Source organism: Phaethon lepturus, unplaced genomic scaffold, assembly GCF_000687285.1.
Source record: "Phaethon lepturus isolate BGI_N335 unplaced genomic scaffold, ASM68728v1 scaffold30272, whole genome shotgun sequence".
Taxonomy (NCBI): domain Eukaryota; kingdom Metazoa; phylum Chordata; class Aves; order Phaethontiformes; family Phaethontidae; genus Phaethon; species Phaethon lepturus.
The window spans coordinates 4,213-20,548 of NW_010523069.1; the positions used below are offsets into that span (position 1 = coordinate 4,213).

Here is a 16,336-nt window from a genome sequence, read left to right on the forward strand (position 1 = left end):
TATGAGGACCAGAGACAGCAGCTGTCTGGCCACAAGTGCCTTAAAATTCTGCATTCAGCAAAACCATGTTCAATGGAAAATGGACCACAGAAAGTTCAAAATACCATTTCAGACCTCTTTTCAAATGCAGCAAATGCTGTTTTCATTCAGCTAATATTTGCAATATTCTGCCTCCTCCTTCATTCCAAAATTGTCCATGGTTAAATTAGCACAGATACAAAGGAACACACTGAAATAATACATTACAGTAAGCCATGGGATGCTTCACCCAAAATGCTTAGCCTCTATGATATTAATGATTTCAAACAGAGCTCCCACCCAGCTTCTAAGTTTTCCAGAAGGAAACATTATCAATCCACGTGCAAGTGGGTCATTCTGTTTTGAAACAAGCATGATTAAATCCAATCTTGTGTTTTACACCAGCATGCTGTTACGGTTTTCAGTTGCATGAATATAAACCAAGCATTTTAACATCAATTGCTTTAACTGAGATGCAATAGCCACACAAATGAAGAGCAACCTGACCAGACCATTAATTATTTTTTTTTTTTTCAGAAGAGCTCTCCCCACACTCTCCAGCTACAGTTATTACCATCTGCAGTCTAATGCCAAATCCTCGTAAGATGGCCGATGTTCTCGGCTGAGCACACTTCTCAACTCCTCTGCTCCAAAAGCAAAGATTTACCCCATTCAAGCTTTCCTTTGGCATGCCACTTGAATTCCAGCTCCCAGAATACACATTTATCTTACCATTACTTAGAAAAGAGGTATGACTCCCATTACAAGGAAGGTGGATCAGTAACTCTGTAACGGGTTTTGAATTTAGAATGACAGGTTCCAACATTTATTTTTTTTTTCCAGGCTAGTTCACTAGATTACACTTGGGAATGGTTTTATCCTCTCTACTTTCCAGGAAAAAAAAAAAAGCCCTAAACCTACACAGAATGAAATACAGTCCCAAGAATTGTCTTGAGGAATATTGCCCCAGCAGGGCTGCCTTTAAGATTCTGGGCTGCTGTTTAGTCAACACTGCTTTTAATAGTGTGGAAAAAAAGCCCCTGACTGTGTGCAGGTAAAGGAATTATGAACAGAAAGGTCTTGCACAGCATGAACAGCTGAAGCAATGAGCACTAAGGTCTCCTGGTGTGGAGGAGAGACCTACCGAAAACAGAAAATTTATTTACTTTTCTAGATGCCCAGAATCTGAACTTTCAGAAGATGGCTATTTGCCATAGGAAACAGGAATTTTCTGTTCTTCATACAGAAAATGGGATTAACTACAATAATATGGGATGTCAAGCAGCCATCAATGCTGGCTCTTTGGGCTCTTCTGAGCTCTAGGACTGCAGCCCATGAGCCCCACGGATCAAAACCTTTAAACAGTAACGCTCATTAGTGACCGGTGTTAGCCACCAAAGGCTTAGAAAGGCCTTTTTGTTGCAAATGTGCAACAGAGCTCTGTTGGCATGACTCACCCTGAGAACCTCTCTGCAGATGTACGCAATCCAGTCTTCCTTGAAACAGTTCCCTTTTGTCTTCTTTACCAGGTCAGTGACGGAGCCCGCACCACAGTACTCCATCACCAACTGCAGGAAGACAAACGCCATACACCTTTACCACAGCCCTGACAGGCGCCAGCAGAGACACCATGTGCAAACACCCGCTCCACCACAATCAAGGTGTGGCAAACTACACGCAACCTTCCCGGATACCAAGCAACATAAAATCTCATTTCCTGAATGACACACACCACTGAATAAATAAAAAACCTCAGTAGTCCGCCCCCTCCTACTGCAGGTTATGGGTATTTTTTTTCTTTTTTAAGAAAACTACAAAATCAGAAAACCAAGAGACAATAGCACTAAAAACTTAAAAAATGTTGCAGCCAGAAAAATTGGAGGGTTCATTTTTCTTCTTTGCTTTATTGCCAATTCCTCTGTTCCATTTTTTATTTTCCATCTGAAAAAAAGGAGATGAAAGCAACAAGAAAAAGGAGAGGAAGGGAAGAGGACAAGCCCTCTTTCACTTTTGTTAGGAAAAAAAAAATTACAGAAACATTTAATTTGGGGGGAAAAAAAAAGCTTGAACAACAAATCAGAATGACCGCACAAGTATCATAACATACTTTATGCCCATCCTCAAAGGAAATCACAGGGGATAGAAGACATCTAGGGAGGAGCAATTTTTCTCTTTTATATGTTATACTTCAGAAGAATGACTTCAGAGAGAGAGAGAGTCCAAGCCAAGCACACTGGAGCTCTAAAGAAAGGAGCTGTAAATCTGATGAACAGAAATGACACTAAACACTTACCCAGAGCTGATCATCTTGGCCTGCAGGACTTTTCTTTACAAATGCGCCATAATACGTAGCAATGTTCCGGTGATGGGAGTACTTTTTTAGCATATTTATCTCCAGCTTGATTTCCTCCTCTTCATTCTGTAGCAAAAGAGAGCAGAAGGCTCCTTAGGTGTCTGCAGATCACTGAGCTCCAGGGGTGCCCAGAGCTGCAGGGCAACCTCTGTCTTTGGAGGCTTTCAACACCCAGCTGGAACCAGCCCTGGGCAACCTGGTTTGATCCCATGGCTGACCCTGCTTTGAGCAGGAGGCTGGACCAGAGACCTCCTGAGGCTCCCTCCACCCCGAGCTATCCTGTGATTATCCCAAGACCGCAACCAACAACTGAATCACCCTGATCCATCAGCTTAAAACAACGAATTTCTAGGGGTTGACCTAAAGAATGAAGAGTGTCCCGGTTTGGGTCTAACAATCACATATTGACTCCTCAGGGGGCTTAGACATGACCTGTTACTGCCCCATTTGCGGTTCCTATATGCAGTAATATAGTCTTGGAGAAATTAACCAGATTCAAACAAAAATAAAAATATTCCTAACACTCCATTACTTAAATACTTGGAAAAGCACTTAGTGCACACATCAGCCAATTTGTCTTCCCAGTCCCGTGGAGGGTCTTGCTGGGAGGAAATCAAAGCCAAGAAGGAGGCAACTCGCCACAAATCAAACTCCAGAGCCAGCGCAGGGTTAGGACCTGCTCCTTCCGTACAGCTGTGAGGCTACGCTACCCGGACCACGGGGGTTTCTCCCCCTCCTAACGTCATGCCATCAGTTAGGGCTCTGGCGTGCTGGGGGCCAGCCCACCCCTAGACATCTCCTTCCCGGCACCAGCTAGCACTGTTTTCCCACCGTTCTCCTTTCAGTCTCTTCAGGGCAGACGTTCTGCCCAGTACGGCACCGTGCACAATATGACAACTAATGGAAAGACAAGCTTTAATAACTACATTAGAAGGAAATGCCCTTTTTCAGAGAGAACTGCCTGATCTGAAGAGGTCCTCTCAGAGCTAGCCTGTTTGCTATGTTGCCACCAAGAAAAACGATGCACAATACCTGGTGAAACGCAGGTAGGTTTTGCTGTCTCGTTTGCTTTAATAGGAAATGAGCGGTGCTGCAAGGTATCCTTGTAGGGGTTAAAAGGAATATGACAAAGTTGAAAATTAATTTGCCTTGCTCCAAAACATCCCAGTCAGCACTTACTAGCTGAAGGGGGGAAAAAAAAAAAAAAAAAAAAAGAAAAAGAGGCAGCAAGAACAGCTCAGCCCCACAGGACATTTTTCTGCACTTTTCCACTATTTTCCAATAGCTTTGCCATCGAAGCATTCCTTTAACCATCACAACAGACTGCTTACAAAACCAGCTGTGTTGTCCTTTCTACCTGTAGCAAAACATTAAAGCCCAACAGGCTGAAGCCAAATTCCCTCAAGCATATACATATGATGCGTCTTATTAAACCCACCCACACAAAAATCATTCCAAACAGAACAGAAGGGACCAATAAGTTTTCCCCAGTAACACCAATCTACAGGCAACACGTTACCAGACCAAAGCCTGATTGTCTTAAGCTTTAGGAAATGGGAAATGTAAAGTAACTCCACTTGAAGCAAAATGAGCTATTTCAGGTTTCACAACAGCCCCTTCCTTGAACACAGGCTCTCAAGCTGCACACGTTACACACTAGACATTTCATTTATCTTTTGTTTGCAAGTCGGGAGAAAGGAGGACCCTTAGCCCTCAGCTTGATTCAGCCCTGGATGTTGTAGGACTTCATTAGCGAGGGCGAGGAAGAGCCCGGTGCAGCACCTGGAGCCTCCAAGAGGAACCCGAGCTGACGCCCAGACAGCACATGGGAAATCCTCCCTGGGGAAGGTCCCGCTTCCCTCCGCGTGTGGCCAGGGCATGATCAAAGGGAGCTGAAAGCTCGTGCTGGTGCTTTTCGGGAGGGGCAACGAGGCTCTGCTGCCTTCGGGGCTCCGGATGGTGTGCGTGAAAGGGTAGAAACAGGCAGGTGAGGAGAAGGAGGCAGAGAACAAGGACAAGGGAACCGCCATCCTGTACCTGACCACAAGGGTCCTGTCAGTGATACAAGTTTCCGGTATCGGATCTTTAGGGAAGAAAGGCAGAAAGCAGGACAAACAGGGAGGACTCCCTTCCTCCCTGTGCTGTCCCTCCTGCATCATGCCCGCTCCTTCTGCTAGGGCAATCAAACATGTGGAGAGGCAACATTAACTTTTGGTAAAGGCCTTCCCCAAATCACTTAAGATCTCATCAAATCTTAAGGTTTTGGGGCTTTTAAACTCTGCCCATCTGCATGAACTTTGCACTGGTGGAGCCTGACGCTGGTGGAGCTTCCCCGCTATGGCCTCGGCACCAGCCTGCCGCCTTCACGAAGTTCCCCTCGGGGAGCTGGCAGGTCTCAAGCACTTCCTCAGAGCTGTTGCCTCTTTTTCAGCTCTTTTTCCTTTGCCCAATTAATTTGCTGGATGTTGGAACTGTGCTGGCACAGCTCTTATCTGAGTACTTTCTCTTCCTCTGCAATCTCACCTCCATGTTTTTAGAAGACAGATAAGCAAGTGCCTGTTTGTGAACACAGCTGGAACACCAGGTAGGCTCTTCCACACGCACGGCGAAGAGCAGCTGCACATGTGTAATGCTCCTTTCCCATTACCAGCAAGACGATCCAATTCCTGCTCTTCCTCATGTCCTTACCTATTTGCCCAGAAGGCTGGAACCCACTTCCTTCCTGTGCCCGTCTCTTCTGCCCTGGCCCATCCTTGCCCGTAGACGCAGTTACCAGTGCTCGCGTGCTGCTGTACGCTGCTCGGGCACGGGATGAAGCCTTGGGAAGACACTGCTCAGACCGGACAGCGGGCTTCCCACTGAGCCCCACCACGGCTGGGCAGAAACCCTCTGAGCCACACTCCTGCATCCTCCAAAGACAGAGACGTGACTTCAAATATCCGTCTGTCTGTAAGGCAAAGGGCTGTACTGGACAGGAGGTGGGCATTTCACAGAGAAGCAGCAGTCTGTCTTCCCAGTACTGGAGTGAGTTTTGGAAAAAGTACTCTATTTCACATGGAGAAACCAAGGCAGACGGGTAAATGTGAGCGATTCTATCCCACAGGCCAGTCTGAGGCCCAGGCAGGAACTGAATCCAGACTTGCCCAGTCCCAGTGCTACACGCATCCTTCAAGAAGGGTGACTGGGGACAAAAGCACCCTCAACATTTCAGCACATGCACATGCTCGGGGTTTCCACTTTCCACCACCCCTCTGTCAGTGTTACCATCAGCCACATCTCCCAGGGGTCTAGAAACCGGCTCACAAATCATGCTGCTCACCATGTGCAGGTGCAAAAAGCTGTTTGCTTTCACAAGCCGGTGTGTTTCTCGGCACAGATGGCTGCATGCACAAAGATGACAGGTTCATGATCAAAGGCTATTTTTGAAGATGTGGGCCTATCTGCAATGACATTAGGAAGCAAAGAACTAGAAAGCACACGCCTCCGACCTCAGGTGGAAACAAGACCATCAGCTGATAAATACTCCACCATGAGATCCCCCAGTACAGGGGCAGTTCTAATGACAAGTTTCTTGTTCAAAAGTTATTGTGCTATGTGAAAAGACTGAAAGCAAGGACAGACAGAGAACGACCTGCTCTTTGATCACCTGCACCAACAGCTGAAGACAAAAGCAGCGAGAATCCAACCTGTTTGCAAGCGCTCTGCTTGCTCGGCACCATCAGGCGCCAGGAAGCGGAGCCCGCGTGGAGAGGCCCAGCGAGCGCACGTTGCCAGCAGCTCCCCTTCAACCATTTCAAAGGGCTTTCGCCGTAACACGACACAGCGGCACTTCCCAACAGACGTCCAGAGGATCCCACTGTGACCACAACACCCTGTGGCTGCTCTTCAGCCCGCGGCCCGGGGCTGCAGCTCATGACAGCAAAGGGCAGATCTGCGCAGCTCTTGGTGCGCCCCAGGTCTTAGAGCTGAACAATCGCAGCTGGAGCCAGTCAGGGAATTTCCAACGAAACGACTTGTTGCCAAAAAAAAAAAAAAAAGTAAACTTGGTGAAAGAGAATCTTTTGGCAGAAATGTGCTGGTTATGCTGGACGTGAGCCAGCAACGTGCGCTCGCAGCCCAGAAGGCCAGCCGCCTCCTGGGCTGCACCCAAAGCAGCGTGGCCAGCGGGGCGAGGGAGGGGATCCTGCCCCTCTCCTCCGCTCTGGCGAGACCCCACCTGGAGCGCCGCGTCCGGCTCTGCAGCACAGATCACAAGGCCAGTCCGGGCATTCAGCTCTCCTCCACTTTTTTTTGGAGACAGGTGAAGGGAGAAAGACTGCAATTGTTCGATTTCATTTTTTTTTAATCTTCCTGTTTTCTACCCCATGAAATTTTCACTCCCTAAGACAACTGTTCCCCGTGCAGCACTAATCAGATCATACAACCAGCCAAAGATGAGAACGGCCACGGGGGCTAGGAGCCTCCTGCCTGTCTCAGGCAGGTTTACTATGACAGCTTCCATTTCTCACAAGCCAAAACCCACATGAGATGTTGGTCTCAGGTGCAATTTATAGGCAAGACATCAGAGACGAGGATTTCAATATTTTAAAGACTTTATTTCATGCCTCAAGCTAGCTTTTCAAGACCAAAGGATCAGAAAATAACTTAAACCTGAGCAGACTAACAAAGCAAGAGAACTACTGAATCCTTGACAGGCTCCGAATTGATGACACTGAAATTCTGGAGATTGAGAGGATTTCCGTGTTACAGTTAGGACCCAGTACTGCTGTGGGAGGCTTCAGTAACCAAATGCTATGAAGCAAAGAAAAGCTATTGCTATTTTGCAGGAGAACTGAGCTTCAGAGATGCCCTAGACACGTACAGCGTCAGCCTCAGCTGCACCCAAGCTCCCACCCACTGCAGCTGCAGGGCAGGAATGCCTCGGCTCCACCCTCCATCTGCTCGGTGCCACGAGAGACCAGCAGCACAGTCCCTGGCCAGACGGATTGGCCCAGGAGGCCAGCAGTAAACCCGTTTCTTGCAGCCACGTGCCTCACCCCGAGCGCTCTGTGAGTTTGTGCTGAGGTGTCTGAAGCGTTCGGGACCGCAGCCGCCAGACCCACCCTGCCGCTGCGCACAGCCGTCCACGGCCCACTGCGCCGAAAGCCACCGGGGTTTACCGTAACGCACCGAGCTGCGAGATGCGGTGGCTGAGGAGAAGACAAGCCCAGGGCAGAGCAGACAGCTGGAGGAGGAACCAGCAGCAACCACCTGAATCACTCCCGTACTGGTCCCCCGACACCTCACGGCAGCGGTGGCACTGCGGCAGCGGCAGCACCGCCGCGGGCCTGGAGGAAACCAGTGATAAAGCGGAGGACTGCTGGTTGGTCTGTGCCCCAGCACCAGGGACACAGCCAGCCCCGCGTTAAGAAAGCAGAAACAACAACAGAAAGCCTTGCAGTCGCCCTGCACCAAGGTCAGAAAGCAGAAACGCTCAAGTAGGGCTGACCTTGTTCAGGGTTTAGTGGGGGACGAGCCCCAGGGAAACCCCCTCCAAGCTGGTTGCACCAACACGCTCATCGCCCAACTCTCAAACCGTCGCAACTGCTTTCGCATTAAGTGACTCAACATGAAAACAGCATGATCTGTTACCATCGCCCTTCAAGCAATGGGACAGGTTCCCCAGTATGATGCTGGCTCCCCAGCCTGCAAGGAAGCAGCAAATCAGACCTAAACCAGATGGTTTTTGTTCCCAGAATCATGCAAGTTAGCAACGTGAATTCCTGAAGCTGGACCACAAGGTTGTCCTCCATTTGAATTTTTTTTCCAAGCAAGCAGGCATTACTGGGTGCTACAGTTTGTTGCCTACATACAAAGGAGACTGTGTTATGTATAGCAAAGGGAAGGAAATCTTTCCAAGGTTCCCTTCCTGCAGTTTTTACTTCAATTGTTTCATCCAGGAAGGGACTGTCACTGGTGTTAACATGACGGCCCACAAGTGACATCTTTGGCCAGCTCTCACGCACTGTTGACCAACCCAGCAAAGCATGGAAGCTCTGGATCCACTCTGAGTCCCAGCCAGGATCTGTCCTGTGAGCTCTTCTGTCAAAGCATGGAGGTGCTCTGATCTCAGGAATCTGTCTGCGACCCAAACCCTACCCCCTCTCCCTCCCAAAATCCAGCAGCCTCGTGTTTGCTGACTACTGTTTTTTAAAGCCAAAGCACCTGATGATATATATGTCCCTATAAAGCTAAGAGAAAAAGTCTCATCAGTGTAATGTAGCACTCACTTAAAAAAACTCACCCTCCTCTGTGCCGAAAGAGGAGCAAAACTGGCAATTCTACTATGCACGTGTGTTTTACAAGGCAGCAGCCATAGCCAAACCAGCCCTTCAATGTGCTTTGTAAAAGCATTACAGTAGCATCTAAGTTCAAAAAACCAATGTGAAATTCAGACCATTGGCTGCTCAGGGCTAGATTCCTGCATCAGCAGCAGACAGAACTGTTCTGGACCGGCTCTACGTGACAAGGCCCACACAGACACCAACTTGTTCTGCTGTCTTCCAAGACAATAAAAAGACATACGAAAATGTAGGCAAGGCTTGCTTGTGCTTGCCCAAAACACCACGTGTAGACGTGCCACTGGCAGATTTGGCCCAGAGGACTTGGCCCTGATTTTTATTTCAGGCAATAACCCTTCCACAATATCCCAAGAGGACTCTAACTTTTCCTTGGAGTTTTGTCCTCCGTACCTACACTGCCCGAGTCGCAGAATGGGGAGCTGGTCTTCAGTGAGACCAGGTGCCTCCTACCAAAGCACGAACTCCCAGTGAACTCCAGAAGAGGAGGCAGGGAGTCCCCCCAACCCTTCTGGGGCTCAAGGGGACGAGCTGCTTCGCTTGGCTGCGCTCCTAAAAGGAGGAACAAGCACCAACACTTAGCAGTGCTCCTGATGCCCCGTCCCAGCACCGACACCACTTGATAAATGCGAGCAGGGACGGTGCCAATTAAAATGTCTCCTTCTCTCATCTGTCAAATAACAATAAAAAAATGCCACATTTGCGCTTCTGACGTGCCCCTGCTTGCCAGCTGTCAGGGCAGCTACTCTGAGGAATGGCTGGCACGCGAGGGGAGAGGACGAGATGAGACACAGCAGGGGCAGCACACAGCTACAGGAAGTCTTCTACTTGCTATCTCTGGAAACAGATAATCAACTAGAAATAAGCAGGAAGAGGGTTCTCCTCTGTGTCGTTAGGCCAGCAACACACACAGCAGCGCATTCCCTTACTGCTTTGTCACCGCTGGTCAGGTACAATTGAAAAATCTGGCTGAGTAACACCTCGCAGTACTTTATAAAACACAAACCACTGCTCAGCAACCATAATTTATACCACTGGATCATCTCGCATAAGCTATCCACATTCTCGTAACGCGATTATTTTTCCTTGCACCGTGATAACACCTTTTTTATTTTTGGCTTTGTACTCACCTCAGTAACATTCATCACTTTGATCGCTGCCAGCTGCCCGGTCTTAACATGGCGACCCTGTTCAAATAACAAAATACCGTAAGTAAAGCATGTGTGCAAACTGCATGTACGCTACCAAATCGGCATATAACAACTGGGCTTGAGTACTTGCTTTCAATCACCTATCAGTAACTTTGCAGGGATACAAAACTACCAAGGTGAAGTTTGGTGACGTGTCATCAGACCCGTACCCTTTCCATGCTCAAGTTGCCTTTGCAGGGTTGAATTTCCCCCTTTAGCACAAAGCAAGCAGCAATGCTGGGAGACCGCTGCTGGCGTGAGCCTCTGGGTCTCCGTCCCACTCCTGGCGCAGGAGTTGCCACCCCTCGAGCCTCCTCTTCCAGGCAGCCTCGGCGCAGACCCGGGGTGACCCAACCAGAAGAACCTTCTTGTCCTGCAGCCCAGGGCTGACGCACGCTGGGGAAACAAGGTGCTGGGCAGCTGGCACTGTCCCCACCTCCCCACCCCACGTGTGCTGGTGCACTTGGGGTAAGGGGAAAACTCTGGGTTTCACTACGTCAGTCTGGCAACCTGTACGCAGCTGCCAAGAAACTAAAGCTGTATGTACTGTCTTCCCTTTTTTTTTTTCTTTCTTTTTTATTTAAAAAAAAAAAAATAATAAATAAATAAACAAAAAAGAAAAACATTTACTATGAAATGTTTAGTTTTTAAAATTCTTACTGCAGCTGAGTTAACTGTATCTCAGCTACCTCCCAAAAAGCATGCAGAGGCTTCGTATTTAAAAATGTCATCTTCCATGGTGGTGCAGAGGAACTCTCCCAGGGCTTTTGTGCCTACGTACATACGCACACTTCACTACTGAAATGCCCACATCCCACGATCGTTATTAAGGAACAGATAACTGGTAATTTGAGACTAGGTAAGCAGCTCGTTTTTGAAAACAAAGCAAGGAAAAGGGAGGTAATAGGGAACAAAGCTATTAAAAGAGTAAACTTAATAATGAGACTGACAAAATGTGGTTCACGAGGATGTATATTAGAAACGCAGCCAGGAATCTTGCTATAAATTGCACAGTTCCTTGGCTTGGCTAGATCAAGGTGCTCAACAGACGCTGTAGATGCAGTCTTTTGCCATGATAACCAACACTAACCTCATACTGGAGGACAGTATCAAAAGATTTGTATGAACAATGGATTGGCTACACATCCTAACTTCTCACTTCCATCAAGTGTTCTGAAATGGGTTTGAAGCTTTGAGACTGCAATTTTCTTCCTGAAATAGTAGTGCCTGCAAAGCTGTATATCGAAATAACTAACTGACATCAGTTAAGCAAGCCACAGGAAATCAGGAAATCAAATACAAAATGTTGCAGTTTACAGACAAAATGATTTGCAGGTGCAATTTACACCTGCAAAATTAAATGCTGGGTTGATGTCATTTTAAAACCTAGGTCGTATCTGCACAAAATTGCATGCGTGTGTTATTTCTAAGACTAAGCAATTTTGCATCAAAGAAAAATGATTCCTCCTTCTCAGGCGATATATCACAGTCATGTTTTCTTTTACAGAAAACTAAATCCTGCTGAGTTTTTGTGTATTTGTAAGTGTCGTCTTTCCGTGGAAGCACCCCTGGGATTGCAAAGCTTTTTCTCATAAACCAGAATGATAGGATTTATATATTATCACAGACCTCAGGAGGAAGAAAATGGGGACACACCCTCCCTGGGCCCATGACACACACACCACCACGGCCAAGTGCAGATGGGCCGTGACGAGTGCTAGCCTGACAGATGCCGGTGTTTGGTCAGCATCCGTCCCAGCTGACGTCAAACACAGTTAGCGAGCTTCCTCTGCGCAGCCACGGCTCCTTTGTTGGAGGTCATTGTTTGCAAGTGTTTCCAGGCATTGAATGTCTTGGCAATATAGCGAGAGGGCCTTCCACAAAACACAGGCATGCTAGACACGCTGGCACCCTGACTTAACTCCAGAGTTTGTCTGGAGTCAAGTATGCTGGTAATTCCACGTCTCCAGTCACCACACATAGCAGGTGACCAACCCATCCCAAGGATGAGCCTCCCCTGGGCTGCTGTACATTCTGCAAGGGATGATGTCAAGAATCAACACTGATTTTCATAACTAGTAAAGCATGGAGATGTGCTGCTTTACTGAAAAAATACATCAATCAATACTAGGCTAGCATTGCATGTGATATCGAATACTCATCAGAATAAGGAAGGGGGAAAGGCTTGGCATTCAGTTTTGATTTCAAAGCATGATATCTGGTCCAATCGTCCCTCTAACAGACGTGTTGTTTTGCAGCCACAGTTATTTCTACTGCTTGTAAACCTGCTGCTCTCGCTTCGCTTTTACCACTATAAATGAGAATACTAAATCCCCCCAAAAAGGTTTGGAAAATTAGCATTTATCAGAAAAAAAAACTCCAGCAAGCCCTTTTGTTTTGTGGGTCGTGATTCACCTTTGCACCACAAACGTGTCCCCGTTAACAGAGATGCACAACTCAATCCTGCTCCCACGTTCCTAACAGCTCCCACGTCCACAACCGGGCTGGCTGCCGGATGACAGGAGCTCAGTCTGTGCTGAGAGGATCATGCCCTGTGCCTCGTCTCAATGCCCCGTCTTCCTCACGCCGTGCAAAGTTACTACTAGTCTGAAGGAAATGCATCGGGTCGCATCCAACCATCCCTCTGCACAGGGTCACCTGCAATAAGTGCTCTGTGACTGGGTAAAGCAGCCTTTGCATGGGAGTAAATTCTGTTAACTACGTGCTTTTCACAGCCTTATGTTCTCTTAGACCACTTTATCCTGGAACAAAATAGAGCATGGTTCAATCCGCCAGAAAATCCGAACCCTTCTCGGCAGGCCGAAAGAAGGAGCAGTAAAAACTCATTCCTGTTGGTTTACTCTAATTCTCAACTCACAACAACTTACTTTCAACAACTGTTATCACACCTTTTGAAAAGGGTCTTCCACGTTTCTTGGTTGCATTAAAGCTGAAGAGCTTCATCTTCCCCCACCAGCACAAGTTTGTGCAGGGTAATGCAGAGGGCTGCAGGTTAACCTCATGAAAAGGTGCAAATATATCTACGTACTACATCTGCCTCCCATCAATTATCTAAAAGGGATGAATTAGTTTAAAAGTGTGTATAAAAAAAAAAAGTATCTTGGAGATTGTAGCTAAATGTGTATCTACAGCTATAAATCTATATAAAAACATTTTCAGCATGAGATACTAATTTTACTGCCATCTTGGCAGATTTATTTCTGATTACAGTTGTACATTTTCCCAAAGTAAAGGGTTCATCATTATTGTAGAGCAACACATCTCAAAAGTCTCTGCACCTGCTAATGTATGCAACAAACAACGCGGCAGAATTACACGGCATGCACCATCATTTCTCCTTACCTCTGACATCACCCCAACATACACAAATAAGACCTTTCCTTGAAATATTGCCAAAGGAAAAGGTTCAATCAGTGGAGACAAAACAACCAGAGAACCCCAGAGACATCCTAAATTTTATTCCTTCTCCTCTCCAGAACTTCACTGCCTATCCAGTTCGGAAAAAAAGGGGCTGAAGCAAAGCCACCCAGCAGCTCACCCAAACACCAGCAGTCCCTGTAAGCCGTCGTTGCACCCTGGCACCCCACCGAACTCAGCACCGCCACCCAAAAAAGCGAGCATGCTGTTGCAAGACTGCACGCTAAGAGGGCTGAGGCTTTCAGAGGACACGAGTGGAGAAGAACCACTGATGCCTGAGCAGCTTATCTGAGCGGAGAGACTCGCTCCACGTTACGCTTGCTTTAATGCACAGGCGATGACTGTCAGAAAAAAAAATCACAGTTTTCTCTCCTTTACGTTGTTTTTTTCCAAACTGTTTCGAGTTTTCGAGCAGTAAACATCCTGAACTCGGCCCTGGGCTTCTTGTTAATGCACTGAGACTAGTGCCTAAGTAAGGAAAGGTTTAAGGGCCTGGCCCCTTATTTTTTCGTTTATCAATAAATCTCAGAGGTTAGCCAGAGTTCATGGGAACTCACACATTGCAACTTCTGCTGAAGCCACAAGGTTGAGCAAGTTTGAATTGTTTTGAGAAAGGTGGTGTTTTGATTTTTGTTTAAAGCTCCTAGGAGCAACTGGCTGTTTTAACCGTTTCCAAACCAAACCAGATCAACAGATTCACTTACTTCCAGAGATGAGACATGCAGAAGTGTGTCCTTTTTGATTTAATCCAAAACGGGAGGGAGAACAAGGGGCTTTGCCCTCCCAGCCTTCTGTGCAATTCGCCGCTGCCCATTCGGATCATTAAAGGGAATCAGCCTGTTGCGATTCAGGGTCCCCGTTGCACGTTTCCTCAGACACCGGGCAGAGGGCAGGAATGGTCTGTGGACGTTTCCCTAGTAAAAGGTTTCACCTTTCACCCAAATGCTCAGTTTGAGAGCAGGTTTCAACTCTGGAGAATGAAGCCAAAACATCCAACAGCCATCTGCAAGTCACTCATATCCCTACCCAAGAATACAGCACTAAATGCTATCAAGCTCATACAGAGCTTCAACACGAACAATTCTGAAGCTCAACGACTTTCTAAAATTGAAGTTCCTGCCTACATTTTGATGAGCTATCCACGCTGGAAGAAATTCTCCCATTAGCTTTGAGTCCAGCTAAATTCTGTGTCTCCTCCAGAAAATATTTCCGCATAAAGTCTGCTGCAGTTGCCAGTTAGTCACTACAGTAACATTGAGCAAACCTGGAGCCAGCGTACACATTTTTCAAATCTGCATATTGCTCGCTGCAGCCACATTTGTGGAGGATGTGCTTTATGCCAGAGATCTGGTTCTGATGAGCTCCAACCATGCCTTCTCTCTGCAGGGAGACAGACATGGAATAGAACAGATCGCTCGGTGTTATTTCTATTGAATGTGTATTTACCTTTTTAGCTCGATTAGATAAAGGAACTGCTTATCTATGCCCTCTACTGAGGGTCAAGACACATATTTGTCTATTTACATCAAACAAGAGTATCAGCCTTAGCGGTACTCAAGAGTACAGCCTTATCAGGTGACAAAGCGGCTTTACATGAATTAAGTGTATTTACAAAACGATGCATTCAGGCAGGTACAACACCTTTTCCTGTTAGATACAAACAAAAATTTTGGGCGGTCCCTGGCTTGGGCCACGGCGACAACCAGAGATCCAAGGCCCCAGCGACACACACCCGAGACCGTGAGGCTGCGGGTGGCAGGCGGAGGGGTCGGTCTGAGCTCCCCCCAGGCCCTGCGCAGCCCTCTCCAGCTCCCACCAGCTTCTCGTCCCACTTGCGACCCGATGGACTCGAAGCGGACAACCGCGAGTCCGGACGACACAACCCAGCAGTCCTGTTACCGCGCTGCACGCCACACCAAGGCAGCCCACGGAGTCCCGTCACACACTTCCTTTTTGGCAACAGGCGCTCATTAAGGTCCACGTGTTTCTGGGTCTGTTTGATGTAGCTGTCCCCGTTTAACCGCAGCGGGAAAAAGCGCACGTGAAGGGCAGGGACTGGGACTGCCTGCCGCAGGATAGCAGCATGAAGCTGGTGGTTTTAACTGTGCAGAAGTCCCTGCCTGTGTCCACGTCCTGTCTGCAACCAGAAGCACAACCTCGCTTTTCTCTCCCTTGAAAAGCGGCGTTTTCAGCGAGGCTGTGGGGTGCCTATGTGCAGGGATACCGCCCGGATGCCGGGAGCCTTGGACGCCAGCCAGTTTGCACCTTTGCGCCCATGCGGAGGGCAATTTCACATCAAACACGCCGTGCCATCAGGCAGGCGCCTGCGCGGCGCGTCGACGCTGCGCACGGACGCAAAGAGCTCACGACATCTGCGCGAGGCCGCGGGACTCCTGCGCGACCCTTGGCGGCACCGCCTGCCCGCGTAATCCAGAAAGCTGGCAGGTACCAAACACTCAACTCTACCGATGCAGGCTGCGGCCAGGCGCCCTGCGGGAGCGAGGCGAAGGCGCAGCTGTTTCGCTGCAAGCTCTTACTGAAAGCGAACTTAGCGAGACGGTTTCCTGTTCGAAACCCACTTATGAACTTTGACATTTGAGCCCACCTCGGGTAAATCTGTGTGGCCCTGCGGTTGCTGGTGGACTGCCAGCTCAGCCTGTTGTGCCCTGGAGGATGGGACCCCACCCTTTTGCCCCTCTCCTCTCCACCCTTTCCATCCTGCTAACACGAGGAAAGCCTTTAAGAGATTATGCATCAACCAAACAATGCTCTGCAGAGGGATCCAGGAAACCCTGTGTCCTATTCTGCATGACCTTAAAGTCATGATCCTTCTGTTTCCCTTTCCACCTACACAGGGCTTTTCTGCTCAGACCCAGTTCTCTAGAAGAGATGAGCAACATTCCTGGCACCAGCCCCAGAGCCAGCCTGGGAACAGCAGCTTTGCCGGCTCACGCCGCAGGCGGGCAAGGGCAGCCGCCCCCGCAGCTGCAGCCCCCGGG

General features: G+C 48.2%; 1 protein-coding gene across 1 annotated transcript in view; it reads right to left on the reverse strand.

The window, feature by feature from the left end:
* The window catches only part of LOC104616866 (mitogen-activated protein kinase kinase kinase kinase 4-like), a gene marked incomplete at its 3' end in the record, with an annotated part of 12,753 nt that extends 2,675 nt beyond the window's left edge, over window positions 1–10,078 (reverse strand). Inside the window, exons 1-4 of the mRNA XM_010282018.1 lie at window positions 10,070–10,078; window positions 9,840–9,896; window positions 2,312–2,437; window positions 1,476–1,586 (exon numbers count right to left, since the gene is read on the reverse strand). Of these exons, the coding sequence (XP_010280320.1) occupies window positions 1,476–1,586; window positions 2,312–2,437; window positions 9,840–9,896; window positions 10,070–10,078 (303 nt within the window). The remainder of the gene's footprint in view (window positions 1–1,475; window positions 1,587–2,311; window positions 2,438–9,839; window positions 9,897–10,069) is intronic.
* Between the last annotated feature and the right edge of the window lie 6,258 nt (window positions 10,079–16,336).